Below are 14,869 nucleotides of genomic sequence, written 5' to 3' on the forward strand. Positions count from 1 at the left end.
TCAAAAATTAAATCCGCTTGACTTTTCATCTCTATTTATCTATCATCATATATCGAAAATGATACGGAAAAGAATGTAAGTGTAATTAGGGCAATTGAGATCGCAATTATCCTTTCAATGGGAGTACCGTAATCCTAGAAATAGATTCGTATTGTATCAAGTAATACGCAAATTTAGCGATGCTATAGATAGTTGCAGGTGCAGGATGAATTTTGTAATAATTAATTAGGATGTCCGCACTCACTAAATTTGTAATAATTAATAATTAATTAGAGTGCCGGCATTCAGTAAGTAATTAAGTATTTTTGAAATAGGTTCGTTTGGAATTTCAATTAGGCAATTTGCACCTTTATTGATACTATAGAGAGTTGCAGGTACAGGATGAATTGGGTAATAATTAAGGAGGATGCTCACACTCGCTAAGTAATTAACCATTTTTAAATTAGATTCGTTTGCCTTTCTAATTAAGCGAAACTCCACTTTAGGGATGCTGTAGAAAGCGGCAAGTACAGGTTGAAATGTGTGAGTAATAATTAATTAGAGTGTCCGCGTTCACTAAGTAATTAATCATTTTTGAATTAGATTGGCTTGCCTTTCCATTTCAATTAAGCAATTCGCACCTTTTAGAGAAAGTTTCAGGAACAGGATAAATTGGGTAATAATTAATTAGAGTGTCTGCGCTCACTAAGTAATTAATCATTATTGAATTACATTCGTTTGCCTTTCTAATTAGGCCACACTCCACTTTAGAAAAACTCTAGAAAGTGGCAGGTGCAGGTTGAAATGTATAATAATTAATTAGAGTGCCGGAATTCACTAGGTAGTATTTTTGAAAAATGGATTCGTTTTGATTTCCAATTAAGCTATTTGTACCTTTAGCGATGCTATAGAGTTGCAAGTAGAGGACGAACAGGGTAATAATTAATTAGAATGGTGGCACTCACCAAGTAATTAACCGATCTTGAATTAGATGCGTTCGCCTTTCCAATTAGGCATCACTCTACTGTAGAGACTTGGTAGAAAATGGAGGTGCAGGTTGAAATATGTAATAATTAATTAGTGATCGCACTCATTAAGTAATTAATCATTATTGAATTAGATTCGTTTGGCCTTCCAATTAGGCCACACTCCACTTTAGAGACGCTGCAGAAAGGGGCAAATGCAGGTTGAAATGTGTAATAAGTAATTTGAGTGCCGGCATTCACCAAGTAATTAAGTATTCCTAAAAAGTAGATTCTTTTGGAATTCTAATTAAACAATTTGCACATTTACAATTTACAATTAATTAGGACACTCACACTCACTAAGTAATTGACTATTTCTGAATTAGGCCCGTTTGCCCTTCCAATTAAGCAATACCCCACTTTAGAGGTACTGCTGAAAGTGGCAGGTGCAGGTTGCGATGTGTAGTAATTAATTAGAGAATATTCACTAAGTAATGATGTATTCTTGAAATAGATTCGTTTGGAATTCCATTTAAGGAGTTTGCCCCTTTAGCGATGCTATAGAGAGTTGCAAGTACAGGATGAATTGGGTAATAATTAATTAGAATACTAGCACTCACTGAGTAATTAATTATTTTTGAATTAGATTCGTTTGCCCTTTCAATTAAGCAATACTCCACTTTAGAGATACTGCTGAAAGTGGTAGGTACATATTGAAATGTGTAATAATTAATTATTGTGCCGATATTCAGTGAGTAATTAAGTATTCTTGAAATAAATTCGTTTGGAAATCGAATTAAGCACTTTGCACATTTAGCGGTATAGAAAGTTGCAGGTACAGGAGGAATTGGGTAATAAATAATTAATTAGAATCCGTTTGATGCTGTAGAGAGTGGAGATGCAGGTTGACATTTGTAATAATTAATTAGAATGCCCGCACTCACTAAGTAATTAATAATTCTTGAATCAGATTCGTTTGGTTTTCCAATTAGACAATACTCTATTTCAGATACTGTACAAACTGGCAGATTCAGGTTGAAATGAGTACCTACTAATTAATTAATGTGCTGGCATCCACTAAGTAACTAAGTATTATTGAAAAATAGATTCGTTTGGAATTCCGATTAAGTAATTTGCACCTTTAGCGATGCTATAAAGAGTTGCAGGTCCAGGATGAATTAGGTAATAAGAACTAATTAGGATGCCCATGATCAATTAATCGTTCTTGAATTAGATGCGTTTGACTTTCTCATTCGGCAACACTCCACTTTAGAGATGCTATAGGAAGTGGAGGTGTAGGTTGAAATTTGTAATAATTAATTAGAATGCCCACACTCACTAAGTAATTAATCATTCTTGAATTAGATTCGTTTACCTTTCGAATTAGGCAATACTCTATTTTAGAGATGCTGTAAAAGGTGACAGGTGCAGGTTGAAATGTGTAATAATTAATTAAGAGTGCCGGCGTTCACTAAGTAATCAGGTATTGTTGAAAAAGATATTCGTTTGGAATTCCAATTAAGCAATTTACACCTTTAGCGATGCTATAGAGTTGCAGGTACAAGATGAATTGGGTAATCATCAACTAGGATGCCCACACTCTCTAAGTAATTACCCATTTTTGAATTAAATTCGTTTGCCTGTTCAATTAAGCAATACTCCAATTTAGAGATTCTGTAGAAAGTGTCGAGTACAGGTTGAAATATGTAGGTAATAATTAATTAGAGTTCACTAAGTAATTAATCGTTATTGAATTAGATTCGTTTGACTTTCCCATTCGGCACCCAAGAGATGCTGTAGAAAGTGGTGGTCCCGGTTGAAATTTGTAATAATTAATTAGTGTCGGCATTTACTAAGTAATGAAGTATTTTTGAAAAATAGATTCGTTTGGAATTCCAATTAAGCAATTTGCACTTTTAGCGATGCTAGAGAGAGTTTCAGGTACGGAATGAATTGTATATAATTAATTAGGGTGCCTGAACTCACAAGTAATTAATCATTCTTCAATTAGATTTTTTCAATTTCCAATTATACAATACTCCGCTTGAGAGATCCTGTGGAAGGTGCAGGTTTAAATGTGTAGTAATTAATTAACTAAATAATTAGGTACTCTTGAATTAGATTCGTTTGGAACCTTAATTAGATAATTTTTTGTTTCTTTGTGTTGGCAAAAACGAATCTTTACAGTATTTAATTGTGACTACTCGAAATTATTATTGGACATTTTTCTAAAGTCTTAAGTTTATTTTAATTAGACGCTAATTGGAAGCCGATTGCAATGCAAATTGTACTGGAATTTAGAGTAATTTACTTTACAATTGTGCACACAATGGGCAGTAGTCTAATTACATTGTGTAAACGTGAATTAACCCCTTCCATAGGTATAAATTAAATTAAAGCACTCAATTAGTCGCCGTCTAATTCAATTCGGGCACACACTGAAGTTTTTAGTTTAAAATTAGCGTTTTGAACCTAATTAGAGGCAATTATATGGCAAATTGTCTGGAATTAAACGCAAGCCCTAAATTAATCCGATTTTAGATTGTACACGTAATTTGCAGCAGTCTAATTAATTAGCGCCAATTATGATTTGATCCAAGAAATGTGATCACCTAATTAAAATGTAATTAACGAAAATTAGGCGTAATTTGACAAAAATAAATATTTAATTATCCTAATTTTGGTACAATTATTTACAATAAATTAATTATCGTTGTCGATCGTTGGCAGAATTAAGCCAAAACTCCTTGATCAAATCGGCCCCCTTTTCTCCCACCATAATGACCGGGGCGTTCGTATTCCCGCTGACCAAAGTCGGCATGATCGAGGCGTCGACGACGCGTAGACCCTTCACGCCGTACACCCGCAGTTGGGGATCGACGACGGCGTCTTGGTCCCAGTAGGGTCCCATCTTGCACGTGCCGACCGGGTGGTAAATCGTGACCGAGTACAAACGAATCATGCACTCCCAGTACGGATCTGTGTTGAAGGGCACGTGTTCGCAGTCGGGGAATCGCATCATCTCGCTGCCGTACTTCTTGAACGCGGGCGTCTTGCTGAGGGCCACCCCTATTTTGACACCCTCGATCAGGGTTCTCATGTCGAAGTCGTCCTTGAAGTAGTTCGGATAGATCATGGGGTGGTCGAAGGGGTTCGTGCTGCGCAGTTTAATTACCCCCCTGCTCCTCGGTCTCAGCAGCACCGGTATCACGCTCCACACGTCCTTGTTGTTCATTCGCTCGAAGACCCTCTTGTAGAACTCCGGCTTCAAGCCGTGCGCCTTGGTGATCTGCACCCCTCCGTCGGAGTTCGTCGAGCCCGAGATGAAGTGAAACTCGATGTCGGGGAAGTCATCGGTGGCATTTGCGTACTTCGTGTTCACGAAGGCGAGACCTTCGACTCCCCCCATTACGGTGAGGGGTCCGCGTCCAAGAACAACGTACTCCATGATCGCTCTAACTGCGTACACCCTCTCCAGGATGATCGCGAGCGGCTGATTGACCTTGAACGTCAGCCCACCGAGCCCGATGTGGTCCTGCAGGTTATGGCCGACCTTCAGGTCTTGAACTACTCGTATCCCGAGCTGTTGGAGATCTTCCTTCGGACCGACTCCCGACAGCATGAGTAGCTGCGGGGAGTTGACCGCGCCCGCCGACAGGATCACTTCCTTGCTTGCTTTGACCCGGTGCACTTGGCCGTCGCGCATGAATTCGACACCTAGCGCCCTCTTGCTTTGGGGGCTTATGATGACTCGCGTTACGTGGGAGTGCATGGCCACGTGTAGGTTTTTCCGCAGACGAATTGGGCGCAGAAACGCTTTGCTGGACGAGCATCTGGAGCCCCTGCGTACGGTGCCTTGTGCCACCATGAACCCCGTTTGGAACTCGCCGTTGATGTCGCGATTCTTGTAGCCCAGTTGGGTTCCTCCCTCGATGAAGCTTCTCACTAGTGAGGTTTGATAAGGCGCCTCGGCTATGGTGAGGTAGCCACTCGTCGAATGATACGGCGTCCTCGCCAGGTACGGATTTTGGTTGTCCTCCGACTTCTTGAAGTAGTAGAGGGCGTCGCGGGAACCCCACCCTGGATTTCCCAGCGACTCCCATATCTCGTAGTCCTTTTTATTTCCGCGCACGTAGAGCATGTAGTTCAACACCGAGGAACCGCCGATTACTTTCCCACGCGGCCAGTTGCAGCGATTATTCACCATGGCCTGACACACTCCCTCCTGCGGTTCGGTTTTGTACCTCCAATCCAACCCGGACAACTGCAGGTAGGCGGCCATTAGCGGCACGTCCGATATCTCCGTCTCGTCTCCGCCGGCCTCCAGCAGCAGCACGTTCCACTGTTCGACTTCGCTGAGCCGATTCGCCACAACTGCTCCTGGAACGAAAAAAAACGTGAGGCTCACGCGCCAATGACACGTGAGGTTACCTGCAGATCCCGAACCGACCACTATGAAATCGTAGGTACCCAGAAGGTCCGCGGTGTCCATGTCGATCGGTCTCGATTCCGGGTCCATCCGATCGTAGCCGAAGTAGGCGATCGCGGTTATAAGGGCGGGGAAAATGAAGCCCAAGTTCGAGGCGGCGGTCGCGCCCAAACCGACCAGGGGGCTCGCTATTCCACTCATACCTGCAATTTCAAAAAATTAATGTTGAATCGGGCATTTTTGCAAAAATTTTCAAAAAACTATTTGTTGTAGGAAAAGTGACACATTTTGAAACAAAATGTTGGGTGAAATTAGCAATGTCTAAAAAGCGTGTCTTTTTTGAATACAAAAATCAAAAATAACTTGTTTCAAAAAGTGTCATTTTTCTGTGAGTTTTTTGAATCGACAAATTCGGGCAAATTAATTTGAATTATTTAAAAAAACCATTGCTGTTGGGTGGTTTTATTGTTTGCAGTAATTCAAAAAATTCCAAAAAATGCAAATTCATTTATCCAATATTTTTGAAATTTGTAAACTTGATCCCTTTTTCAAGAAATGATAAAATTCAAAAAAGGGCGAATAGATTTGGTAAATTAAAATTTTTGACAATTTCTTAGGAATTCAGATCTTTGGTGTGGTTTTAGCGTCTGTAGTAATTGGAAACATTAAAAAAAATGCAAATGCATTTCGCTAATTTTTTTTAAAATTTGAGCCTCTCTCATTTTTTAACAATTGATAAAATTCAAAAAAGAGAGAATAATTTGGTTTGAGGCCTTTTTCTAATCTATATATTGGTACAATTCAAAAAAGGGCAAGTAGGGTTGGTAAACTAAAATTTTTGAATATGAATTTGTGATTTCTCTGCAGTAATTGAGAAAATTTCAAAAAATCAAAAAATGCAAAAAAATCGCTGCTTAGATGCCACCGTTTTTAAATAGTGATCTATGGTCATCGATTTAATTTTGAAAAAAGTCCCTAATTTTTGGATCGACAAGTTCTTGTATTCAAAAAATCAAAAACCTATTTCTATAAATGAAGAAAGGCTGCCCTTTAAAAAAGGGGAGTTTTACTATGGTGTTGTTTAATACTGAAAAATTAAGGATAAGAGTGGTCGAGTAGTATTTGTGTTTAAAAAAAATCTTTTTTTGTACAAGATAATATTAAACAAAAGAATCAAAAAATTTAAAAATTCAACCATACCTAGAAACCAAGTCATTTTTAACACAAACACATCGATATACGGTCACAAATCGACTGGACAACGAATCCATTTACGGAGCTCATTAAAATGTGTCTCAGACATCGCACTTTCTATTGATATGCCCTTTTTTCGTGCGTCTACGTGATAATGCGTTTCTAATCAGTGCAGTGAAAGTGCGAGTGTTCTGTGCGCCGTTTACGCGAGCTGGTAATGGGAGGGTTGATACTTTGAGATTAAGACTTACCTTCAACTTGCACTTAAACTAAATCATTAACTGAATGGAATTTAAATTGTGCTGTTCGTAATTCTGCGGGGTCCTGCATCAAAAAATCACGCAAATTGTTGCTCCAAAAGTTCAAATTGACTTTTTTTTATCGAAAGTAATTACAAAATCACGAATTCAAAATTTTTTGTAATTTGTGACATTTCGTTATTTCAAATAGGGCGACATGAACCTTTTTATCGTGCCATAATTTTTTAATTGATTTTCTTTATATTCTCCTGATACCAAAGCTAATATCAATCAAAATGACGAAAAGTTTCAGCGTGTAGTAAATAAGTTCAGAAATATTAACCAATGCCTCTATGTGCTCCTGATACCAAACTTTTAAAAATAATTCGATGTCAAGAGTGCAGAAGTAACAGGCATTTTTATATTCTCCTGATACAGAACCTATTATCAATCAAAAGGCTGTTTGTTCAGAAATATTGACAGATGCCATTATGTGCTCCTGATATAAAATTGTCAAAAATAATGCGACGGCAAGGGTCCGGAAGTGCCAAATAAGTATTTTTCTGTTACCCTGATACAAAAATTTACGTGTATAATTCTAAAATAATACAGAAGTAGATATTTTTATATTCTTCTGATACCAAACCTTACATAAATCAAAAAGAAAAAACCTGTTCCAACCGTGATAAACGAGATGAAAATATCGATTAAATGCATCATGTTTTCTTGAAACCAACCAGTCACCTGCATAGTAGTCGGAGTTGAGTGCGGAAATGGTAGAAGTTACTTTTATGTACTCCTAATACCAAAACCTTAAATTCAAATTGTAAACAAGTTAAAAATACTCAATATCTCATGCTCTCCTGAAACAAAATCCTTGTCAATAGCACATGTGTCATGTTCTCCTACCACCAAAGCAATAAAAAATTAATGAATCTGGAGTATAGAAGTAGTAGACGGTATTTTCATATTCTCCTGATACCAATCAATCAAAATGAGGAAAAGTTCCAGCGTGTAGTAAATAACCTCAGAAATATAGACTGAAGCCTCTTTGTGCTCCTGATAGCAAACTTTTACAAATAATTCGATGTCAAGAGTGCAGAAGTAACAGGCATTTTTATATTCTCCTGATACAAAAGCTATTTATCAATCAAAAGCCTGTTTGTAAATGAGTTCAGAAATATAGACAGATGCCATTATGTGCTCCTGATATAAAATTGTGAAAAATAATGCGACGGCAAGGGTCCGGAAGTGCCAAATAAGTATTTTTCTAAATTTACCCTGATCCAAAAATTTACGTGTATGGAAAGCACGAAAATAATTCTAAAATAATACAGAAGTAGATATTTTTATATTCTCCTGATACCAAACCTTACATAAATCAAAAAGAAAAGACCTGTTCCAACTGTGATAAACGAGATCAAAATATCGATTAAATGCATCATGTGTTCTTGAAACCAACCAAAGTCACTTGAATAGTAGTTGGTATTGAGTGTGGAAATGGTACAAGTTACTTTTATGTACTCCTAATACCAAAACATCAAGTTCCAGTCGTAAACAAAAAAAAAATACCCAATATCTCATGCTCTCCTGAAACAAAATCCTTGTCAATAGCACATGTCTCATGTTCTCCTACCACCAAAGCAACTTCAATAAGAAATTAATGAATCAGGAGTGTAGAAGTAGTAGAAGGTATTTTTATGTTCTCCTGATACCAAAACTGGAAGCGCGAGAACTTTCCAGAAGGTTTCGACATTAAAATTCAATACGTAGTAGGGTAGAAACAGTTTGGTAATATTCTTACGTTCCTGTGATCCTAATACAGTAGTTTTTAGAAGAATGATCTGTATTAGGAGCCCAATAATCTTCTTTTATTGCATCCTGTGTCTTTGAGATAATAATAAATCACCTATGCATAAAGCTTTTATATGTGATCCTAATAAATTATAATTGGAAAGAAGCGTTTGACGATTCGTACGTTACTGTGATCCTGCGACAATTTAATTTTTATGATAGTATTCGGTGGAAGGAGGTGCAGAATTGCTTTCTGTGATCTTGACACAATTATTTTTATTAGGATAATTTTGCTTAGGAGAACATAGAACGTTTGAAAGTAGCAGTAATCATTTTCGCTTATTCCGCCTTGATTCCGTATGATCCTAAAAAATTAGCTTTGTACCAAGGTTTTGTACCACAACTTAATGCTGTATACCAAGTTTCATGATAATCTTAGCTTTTATGGGATCCTGATACAATAGCTTTCCGAAGAATGAAAAAATATTGCATCGAGAGAACATAAAACAATTCTTAAACATCGCTAATCGTTTCATCATTTTCTTCATCTGTTTTTCCCTCAGTTTTTCCTCTGTTGTCAATATTACTGGCATCGGCGTGTGCCTTCTTCTCACTACGATTCCTCCACTTTGCCACTGTCTTAATATTTTCTCCATATCCATTATGTAAAAAATTAAATAAGGGTGGACATACCTGTCTCAGTCTTTTATATGACGTGTTTTGTTCGAGAACATTCTAGAATATTCGGGAGCGTTCGAGGACATTATAAGCAATATGGAATTCAGTGCCAATTTCAACGTCGAAGTAATAAATAGTTGGCGTTGTTATAAATTGTGTGTATGTGAGTGATAAGTAATATTTTAGCTATTATAAATAAATTCATTTCAAGACTGTTATAAATTTATTGTTGGTTAATTCTAAATAAATAAAGCATGTAATTGAATTTACGTTACAAAAGGTACCTTTTTCTTTTTCTACAAATCCCCTTCCTTCCGTTCTTTCATATCTTGTTTAGTACTTTTATCAGTTTTTCCTTGATAGTATTTGTGTCGAAAAATCCATGTCTCATTTCGTATTTTGCCGCTCCCTGTCGCTTTCCCTTTCTTCAGTCTCTTTAATTGCTGCTTCTCTTGGTATCTCGTTTCCTTCCACCTCCACTCTTCCATCTTCCCCTCTTTCTCCTGGTTTCCTTGTAGTACCTTCATAGGGTGTCACGTTTTTTATTTGTATTTCTCTCCCACTTGTCATGTGTATTCCCCTTTTCCTGTGCTCATAATCTTTTTTCTTCTTCACATTTTTTCTCTTTCTTCATTTTTTTCCTCGCATTTTCTTTTGTACTTTTTTGTCTTCTCCTTTTTTGCTTATTCTTCTCTATCCCTCCCTTTCTTTCCATCTCCATTATTGTTCTGTATCTCTCTTCTGTATACGCTCTCTGTCCCACCACTGCTTTCTTTTATCTCTCTTTTCCATTCCTTTCCTATTTCCTCTTGTTCCCCTAGAGTCTAGCCTATAGTTCTCTATTGCTTGTTTACCTTTTTAGCGCATTATATATATATAAAGTTCAAAGGGCTGTAACTTTTGATCTAGTGGTCCAATCTTGGAACTGTTTGAAATTATGGATTCTACAGGCCACATTCTATAAGAAAATTGTTTCTCCGGGTCGATCCGAGACAATTTTTTTTTCGGGGCTCAAAAAAAGGCAAAACCTTCCTTTTTTACCAAAAATCGACTGCACCAAAATTTCTCGGGAAAACACTTTTTCTTTTTAATTTTGGTGCGTAGAATCCAAAACAATTCGTACTTTTTCGATCAGACTTCTCAATCAAAAGTTATAGACTAGAAACCAATTTCGAAAGAAAATTCAAAAGGCTGTAACTTTTGAACTAGTAGCCCAATCTTGGAACTGTTTGAAATTATGGATTCTACAGGCCACATTCTATAAGAAAAAATTTTTTCCGGGTCGATCTGAGACAATTTTTTTTTCGGGGCTCAAAAAAAGGCAGTGTATAACCTTCCTTTTTTACCAAAAATCGACTGCTCCAAAATTTCTCGGGAAAACACTTTTTCTCACTAATTTTGGTGCGTAGAATCCAAAACGATTAGTACTTTTTCGATCAAACCTCTCAATCAAAAGTTATGGACTAAATAAAAATTTCGCAAAGATATATATACACATCAAAACTCTTATGGATCGGACTGAGGGGAATCAAAGATGAGCTATCTGACGGGGCCATAGTTTCAAAAACATAACAAGAAGTGCAGCGAAACTGTCAATACTAGAAAATAGCAAAGTAGCCTGTCTTTTTTGCTTTACTTTTGTTTTTGTAATTTTAAAACAAATTAAAAAAAAGTGACAATTATTTATGTTGCTATTAATAAAGACTGAGAACAGAGTGCGTAGATTACGTGTTTTTGTATTGGGTTTTGAAAATTATAAAAGCAATAATTGACGTTTTTAAAGTACCTACTCGTAAACTAATGTTTTTTGCTTTGTTTTGAATTTTTTTGAAACTAGTTCAAGTTATTTAAAAAACACTGATAAGGTAGTGCGATGATAACATAAGTGTCTTCTTTATGTACGTATTGGTTTTTTGAAACTTACAAAAAATAAAAAATCTAAAAATTTTTTACTTTACAGCTGTTTCAAAAACACTGTTAATGTTTTTTTAATTCAATTGTTTTTGAAACCCCCAAAACTAAAAAAAATTGACCGAGTTGACTGTTTCATTTTACGAATCATCAGTTCTTCAAAAATCAAGAAAGACACGTTGCCAATTTTAAAAAAAGTGGTTATGAAAAAAGAGTCGGTTATGGACCCGGAACATTTTTTCGTCGCGATTTTCAAGAAGCGAATTTACTTTGTGGTTTTCTATTTCGATTTGTTTTTATTCAAAAAAGCTTACCGTCGTCCTTTTGATTTCGACGTCACGCACAGATCGTTTAGAATCCATCCATTATTTTGAGCATGATATAAATCTTCAATTTTTGAATTGCACCGCACATTTTACCACAGCACCGCCGTGAGGAGACGCATTGAACTTGACCTCTTCTCAAGATATGTCGAAACGTCCACTTTCGTCGCTTGCCAAGTGAAAAGTGTCGCTCTTTCTATTTCTTTGAAATTCGATTTATCCTACATTCCGCTGAAGGTAACGGAACATGCCCGACTTTAAGTGTTTGTTATGGACGAAGTTAACGGTGTCTTCCTCATTGTAGGTCATCAATAAACTTTACGTGCGCGATGACACGAACTCGAGTTTACAAAAAAAAAATTTGCGTACGTCCCCGGGATGCGAACCTGCGATACCTTGCACGTCGAGCCGTAATGTTAGTTGCCTAGCTCACAGTCGCAATTTTTTTGCAGGGGGTTGCTGCGGATCCACCAAGCGCGTGACGATCGTAGGCGGCTGGGCATGGGCATGGTGGTTGGTGACCGATGTCCAGCGGCTGTCCCTCGAGGTGATGACGCTCAATCCGCAATGCGACAGCGTCGAGACGGCCCAGGGCGTCCCCCTCACCGTCACCGGCGTCGCGCAGTGCAAGATCATGAAGGCGGACGAGCTGCTCTGCACCGCCTCCGAACAGTTCTTGGGGAAGTCCGTCAAGGAGATCAAAATTACGATACTGCAAACGCTCGAAGGCCACCTGCGGGCCATTCTAGGTGAGTTATTGGTAAAATTAGGACAGACGATTTGCGTACGGGGGAAACCAAAACGCGTCGCGCTTAGTCAGCCTCTAGAAGTGGAGAGGCCAAACCGCATGCACTTTTTTTTAGTCAGTCGCACGTTGGACGTTGTGAGTAAATACTCGTACAATGAATTTTTTGATCATAAGTGCTTTTAGTGTCGGACTTACGCTCTTTGCTACATATGCAACTATCAAAGGGTACGTGTGTTCTGCACAAAATATTTTTTTATTATGCGCAAATTATGCGCGGACGAAAGTTTTTCTGCGAAATTTGCGCACGAATACCAATATTTATGCCCTATTTTGAGCAATTGATCCTAGCAAATTTAATTTTGTATTGTAATTATGCGCCTTTTCGACCATCGCAAAGACACGCATATTAGATTTTGCGCTCTGTTGCAACACGTTATTATTATGCGCATTTGTGCGCTTTAAAAGGCTCTTTAGTTTTTTTCGTTAACTATGCGCCTTCCGGACAAGCACTTATGCAATGCTAAAATGGTTGAATTTTGCGCTCTATTGAGACACCTTATATGCGCATAATGATTTTCCAAATCAATTTTTGAGCTTCTAAAGGCTCAATTTTTGTGCAAAATTTGCGCGTTTCCGCAGTTGCTCTTTTTTTTTCACGTTAACTATGCGCCTTCCGAATGAGCACTTATGCTATGCTAAAATGGTTTAATTTTGCGCTCTATTGAAACACCTTATATGCGCATAATGATTTTCCAAATCAATTTTTGAGCTTCTAAAGGCTCAATTTTTAATTTGCGCGTTTCCGCAGTTGCTCTTTTTTTTCACGTTAACTATGCGCCTTCCGAATGAGCACTTATGCTATGCTAAAATGGTTTAATTTTGCGCTCTATTGAAACACCTTATATGCGCATAATGATTTTGCAAATCAATTTTTGAGCTTCTAAAGGCTTAATTTTTGTGCAAAATTTGCGCGTCTTCGCACTTGCTCTTTTTTGTCACGTTAACTATGCGCCTTCCGGATGAGCACCTATGCTATGCTAAAATGGTTTAATTTTGCGCTCTGTTGAAACACGTTATATGCGCATAACGATTTCTTATATCAATTTTTGAGCTTCAAAAGGCTCAATTTTTGTGCAGAACTTGCGCGTTTTCATAGTTGCTCTTTTTTTCACGTTAACTATGCGCCTTCCGAATGAGCACTTATGCTATGCTAAAATGGTTTAATTTTGCGCTCTATTGAAACACCTTATATGCGCATAATGATTTTCCAAATCAATTTTTGAGCTTCTAAAGGCTCAATTTTTAATTTGCGCGTTTCCGCAGTTGCTCTTTTTTTTCACGTTAACTATGCGCCTTCCGAATGAGCACTTATGCTATGCTAAAATGGTTTAATTTTGCGCTCTATTGAAACACCTTATATGCGCATAATGATTTTGCAAATCAATTTTTGAGCTTCTAAAGGCTTAATTTTTGTGCAAAATTTGCGCGTCTTCGCACTTGCTCTTTTTTGTCACGTTAACTATGCGCCTTCCGGATGAGCACCTATGCTATGCTAAAATGGTTTAATTTTGCGCTCTGTTGAAACACGTTATATGCGCATAACGATTTCTTATATCAATTTTTGAGCTTCAAAAGGCTCAATTTTTGTGCAGAACTTGCGCGTTTTCATAGTTGCTCTTTTTTTCACGTTAACTATGCGCCTTCCGAATGAGCACTTATGCTATGCTAAAATGGTTGAATTTTGCGCTCTGTTGAAACACGTTATATGCGCATAATGATTTTTCAAATCAATTTTTGTGTTAAAGGCTCAATTTTTTTGCAAAATTTTCGCGTTTTCACAGTAGCTCTTTTTGTCATGGTAACTATGCGCCTTCCAAGGTCTATTTTGTTGGAGGCTAAAATTTCCGTATGCGAATTTTCTGGATATGAATTTTTCTACGACAAATATTCGCCAAGACGAATTTTGAGGGGACAATTTTTGGGGGTCAAATATTTCAAGGGACATTTTTTTACGTTTCTGGAGACAAGTTTTCCACGCAAGTTTCCGGGGCGAGTTTTTTAAGCGAGTATTCCAGGGCATAAACTTCCAACGCAATTTTTTCTTTGACGATTTTTTGGGGACCAAATATTCGAAAGATGATTTTTTCATTTTCTGTAGACGAATTTCCTTTTCTGGACGAATGTTTCAAGGGCAATTTTGGGAGCCTACATTTTCCGTAGGTAAATTTTTCGGAAGAGAATTTTTCCATAGCGAATTTTCCCAGAACAATTTTCCTTGGAGATTTTGGGAGTCAAATATTCCAAGAACGACTTTATTCGATAGGCGAATTTTTTAGGAAAGAAGTTTTCCAGGAAGAACCCTCTCGAAAATTGTTGGGGGTGAAATTTTCACGCAAATATTACGAGAGGAAAATTCGTAGAGGCGAATATTCCCTGTATGAATTTACGAGTTGAATCTTGCACGGAAGCATTTTAAAAAGGCGATTTTTTCATAGCGAATTTGTCTCGTATATTTTTTTCGGAGGACAAGTCTTTAGGGGTCAAATATTCCAGGGGCGATTTTTAGAGCGCATCAAATTTTCTGGAATTATTCACGCAAGTATTCTAGC

The 14,869-nt window shown here is 37.5% G+C and overlaps 3 protein-coding genes across 3 annotated transcripts in view; 2 read left to right on the forward strand and 1 right to left on the reverse strand.

Annotated features, from left to right (window-relative positions):
- LOC116161157 (flotillin-2) overlaps positions 1–14,869 on the forward strand; it is a 376,423-nt gene that overhangs the window by 335,986 nt on the left and 25,568 nt on the right. Inside the window, exon 2 of the mRNA XM_031474399.1 lies at positions 11,965–12,261. Coding sequence (XP_031330259.1) covers positions 11,965–12,261 — 297 coding nt within the window. The remainder of the gene's footprint in view (positions 1–11,964; positions 12,262–14,869) is intronic.
- LOC116161139 (glucose dehydrogenase [FAD, quinone]-like) overlaps positions 1–14,869 on the forward strand; it is a 397,381-nt gene that overhangs the window by 286,979 nt on the left and 95,533 nt on the right. The window lies entirely within an intron of this gene.
- LOC116161144 (glucose dehydrogenase [FAD, quinone]-like) lies at positions 3,614–11,698 on the reverse strand. The gene is made up of 3 exons (XM_031474384.1): positions 11,504–11,698; positions 5,376–5,576; positions 3,614–5,324 (listed from the first exon to the last, which is right to left on the reverse strand). The coding sequence occupies exons 2-3, from the start codon at positions 5,572–5,574 to the stop codon at positions 3,652–3,654; spliced, it is 1,872 nt and encodes a 623-aa protein (XP_031330244.1). The 5' UTR covers positions 5,575–5,576; positions 11,504–11,698; the 3' UTR covers positions 3,614–3,651.

The sequence above is a fragment of the Photinus pyralis genome, unplaced genomic scaffold, assembly GCF_008802855.1.
Source record: "Photinus pyralis isolate 1611_PpyrPB1 unplaced genomic scaffold, Ppyr1.3 Ppyr1.4_LG10, whole genome shotgun sequence".
In the NCBI taxonomy this organism is placed as follows: domain Eukaryota; kingdom Metazoa; phylum Arthropoda; class Insecta; order Coleoptera; family Lampyridae; genus Photinus; species Photinus pyralis.

Bases quoted from the DNA above. Each gene is read 5' to 3' on its own strand.
- LOC116161144 (XM_031474384.1), bottom strand. From the start codon at position 5,574: ATGAGTGGAATAGCGAGCCCCCTGGTCGGTTTGGGCGCGACCGCCGCC. The intron at 5,325-5,375 runs GTAACCTCACGT...TTTTCGTTCCAG, and splicing joins GGTCGGTTCGGGATCTGCAG to GAGCAGTTGTGGCGAATCGG.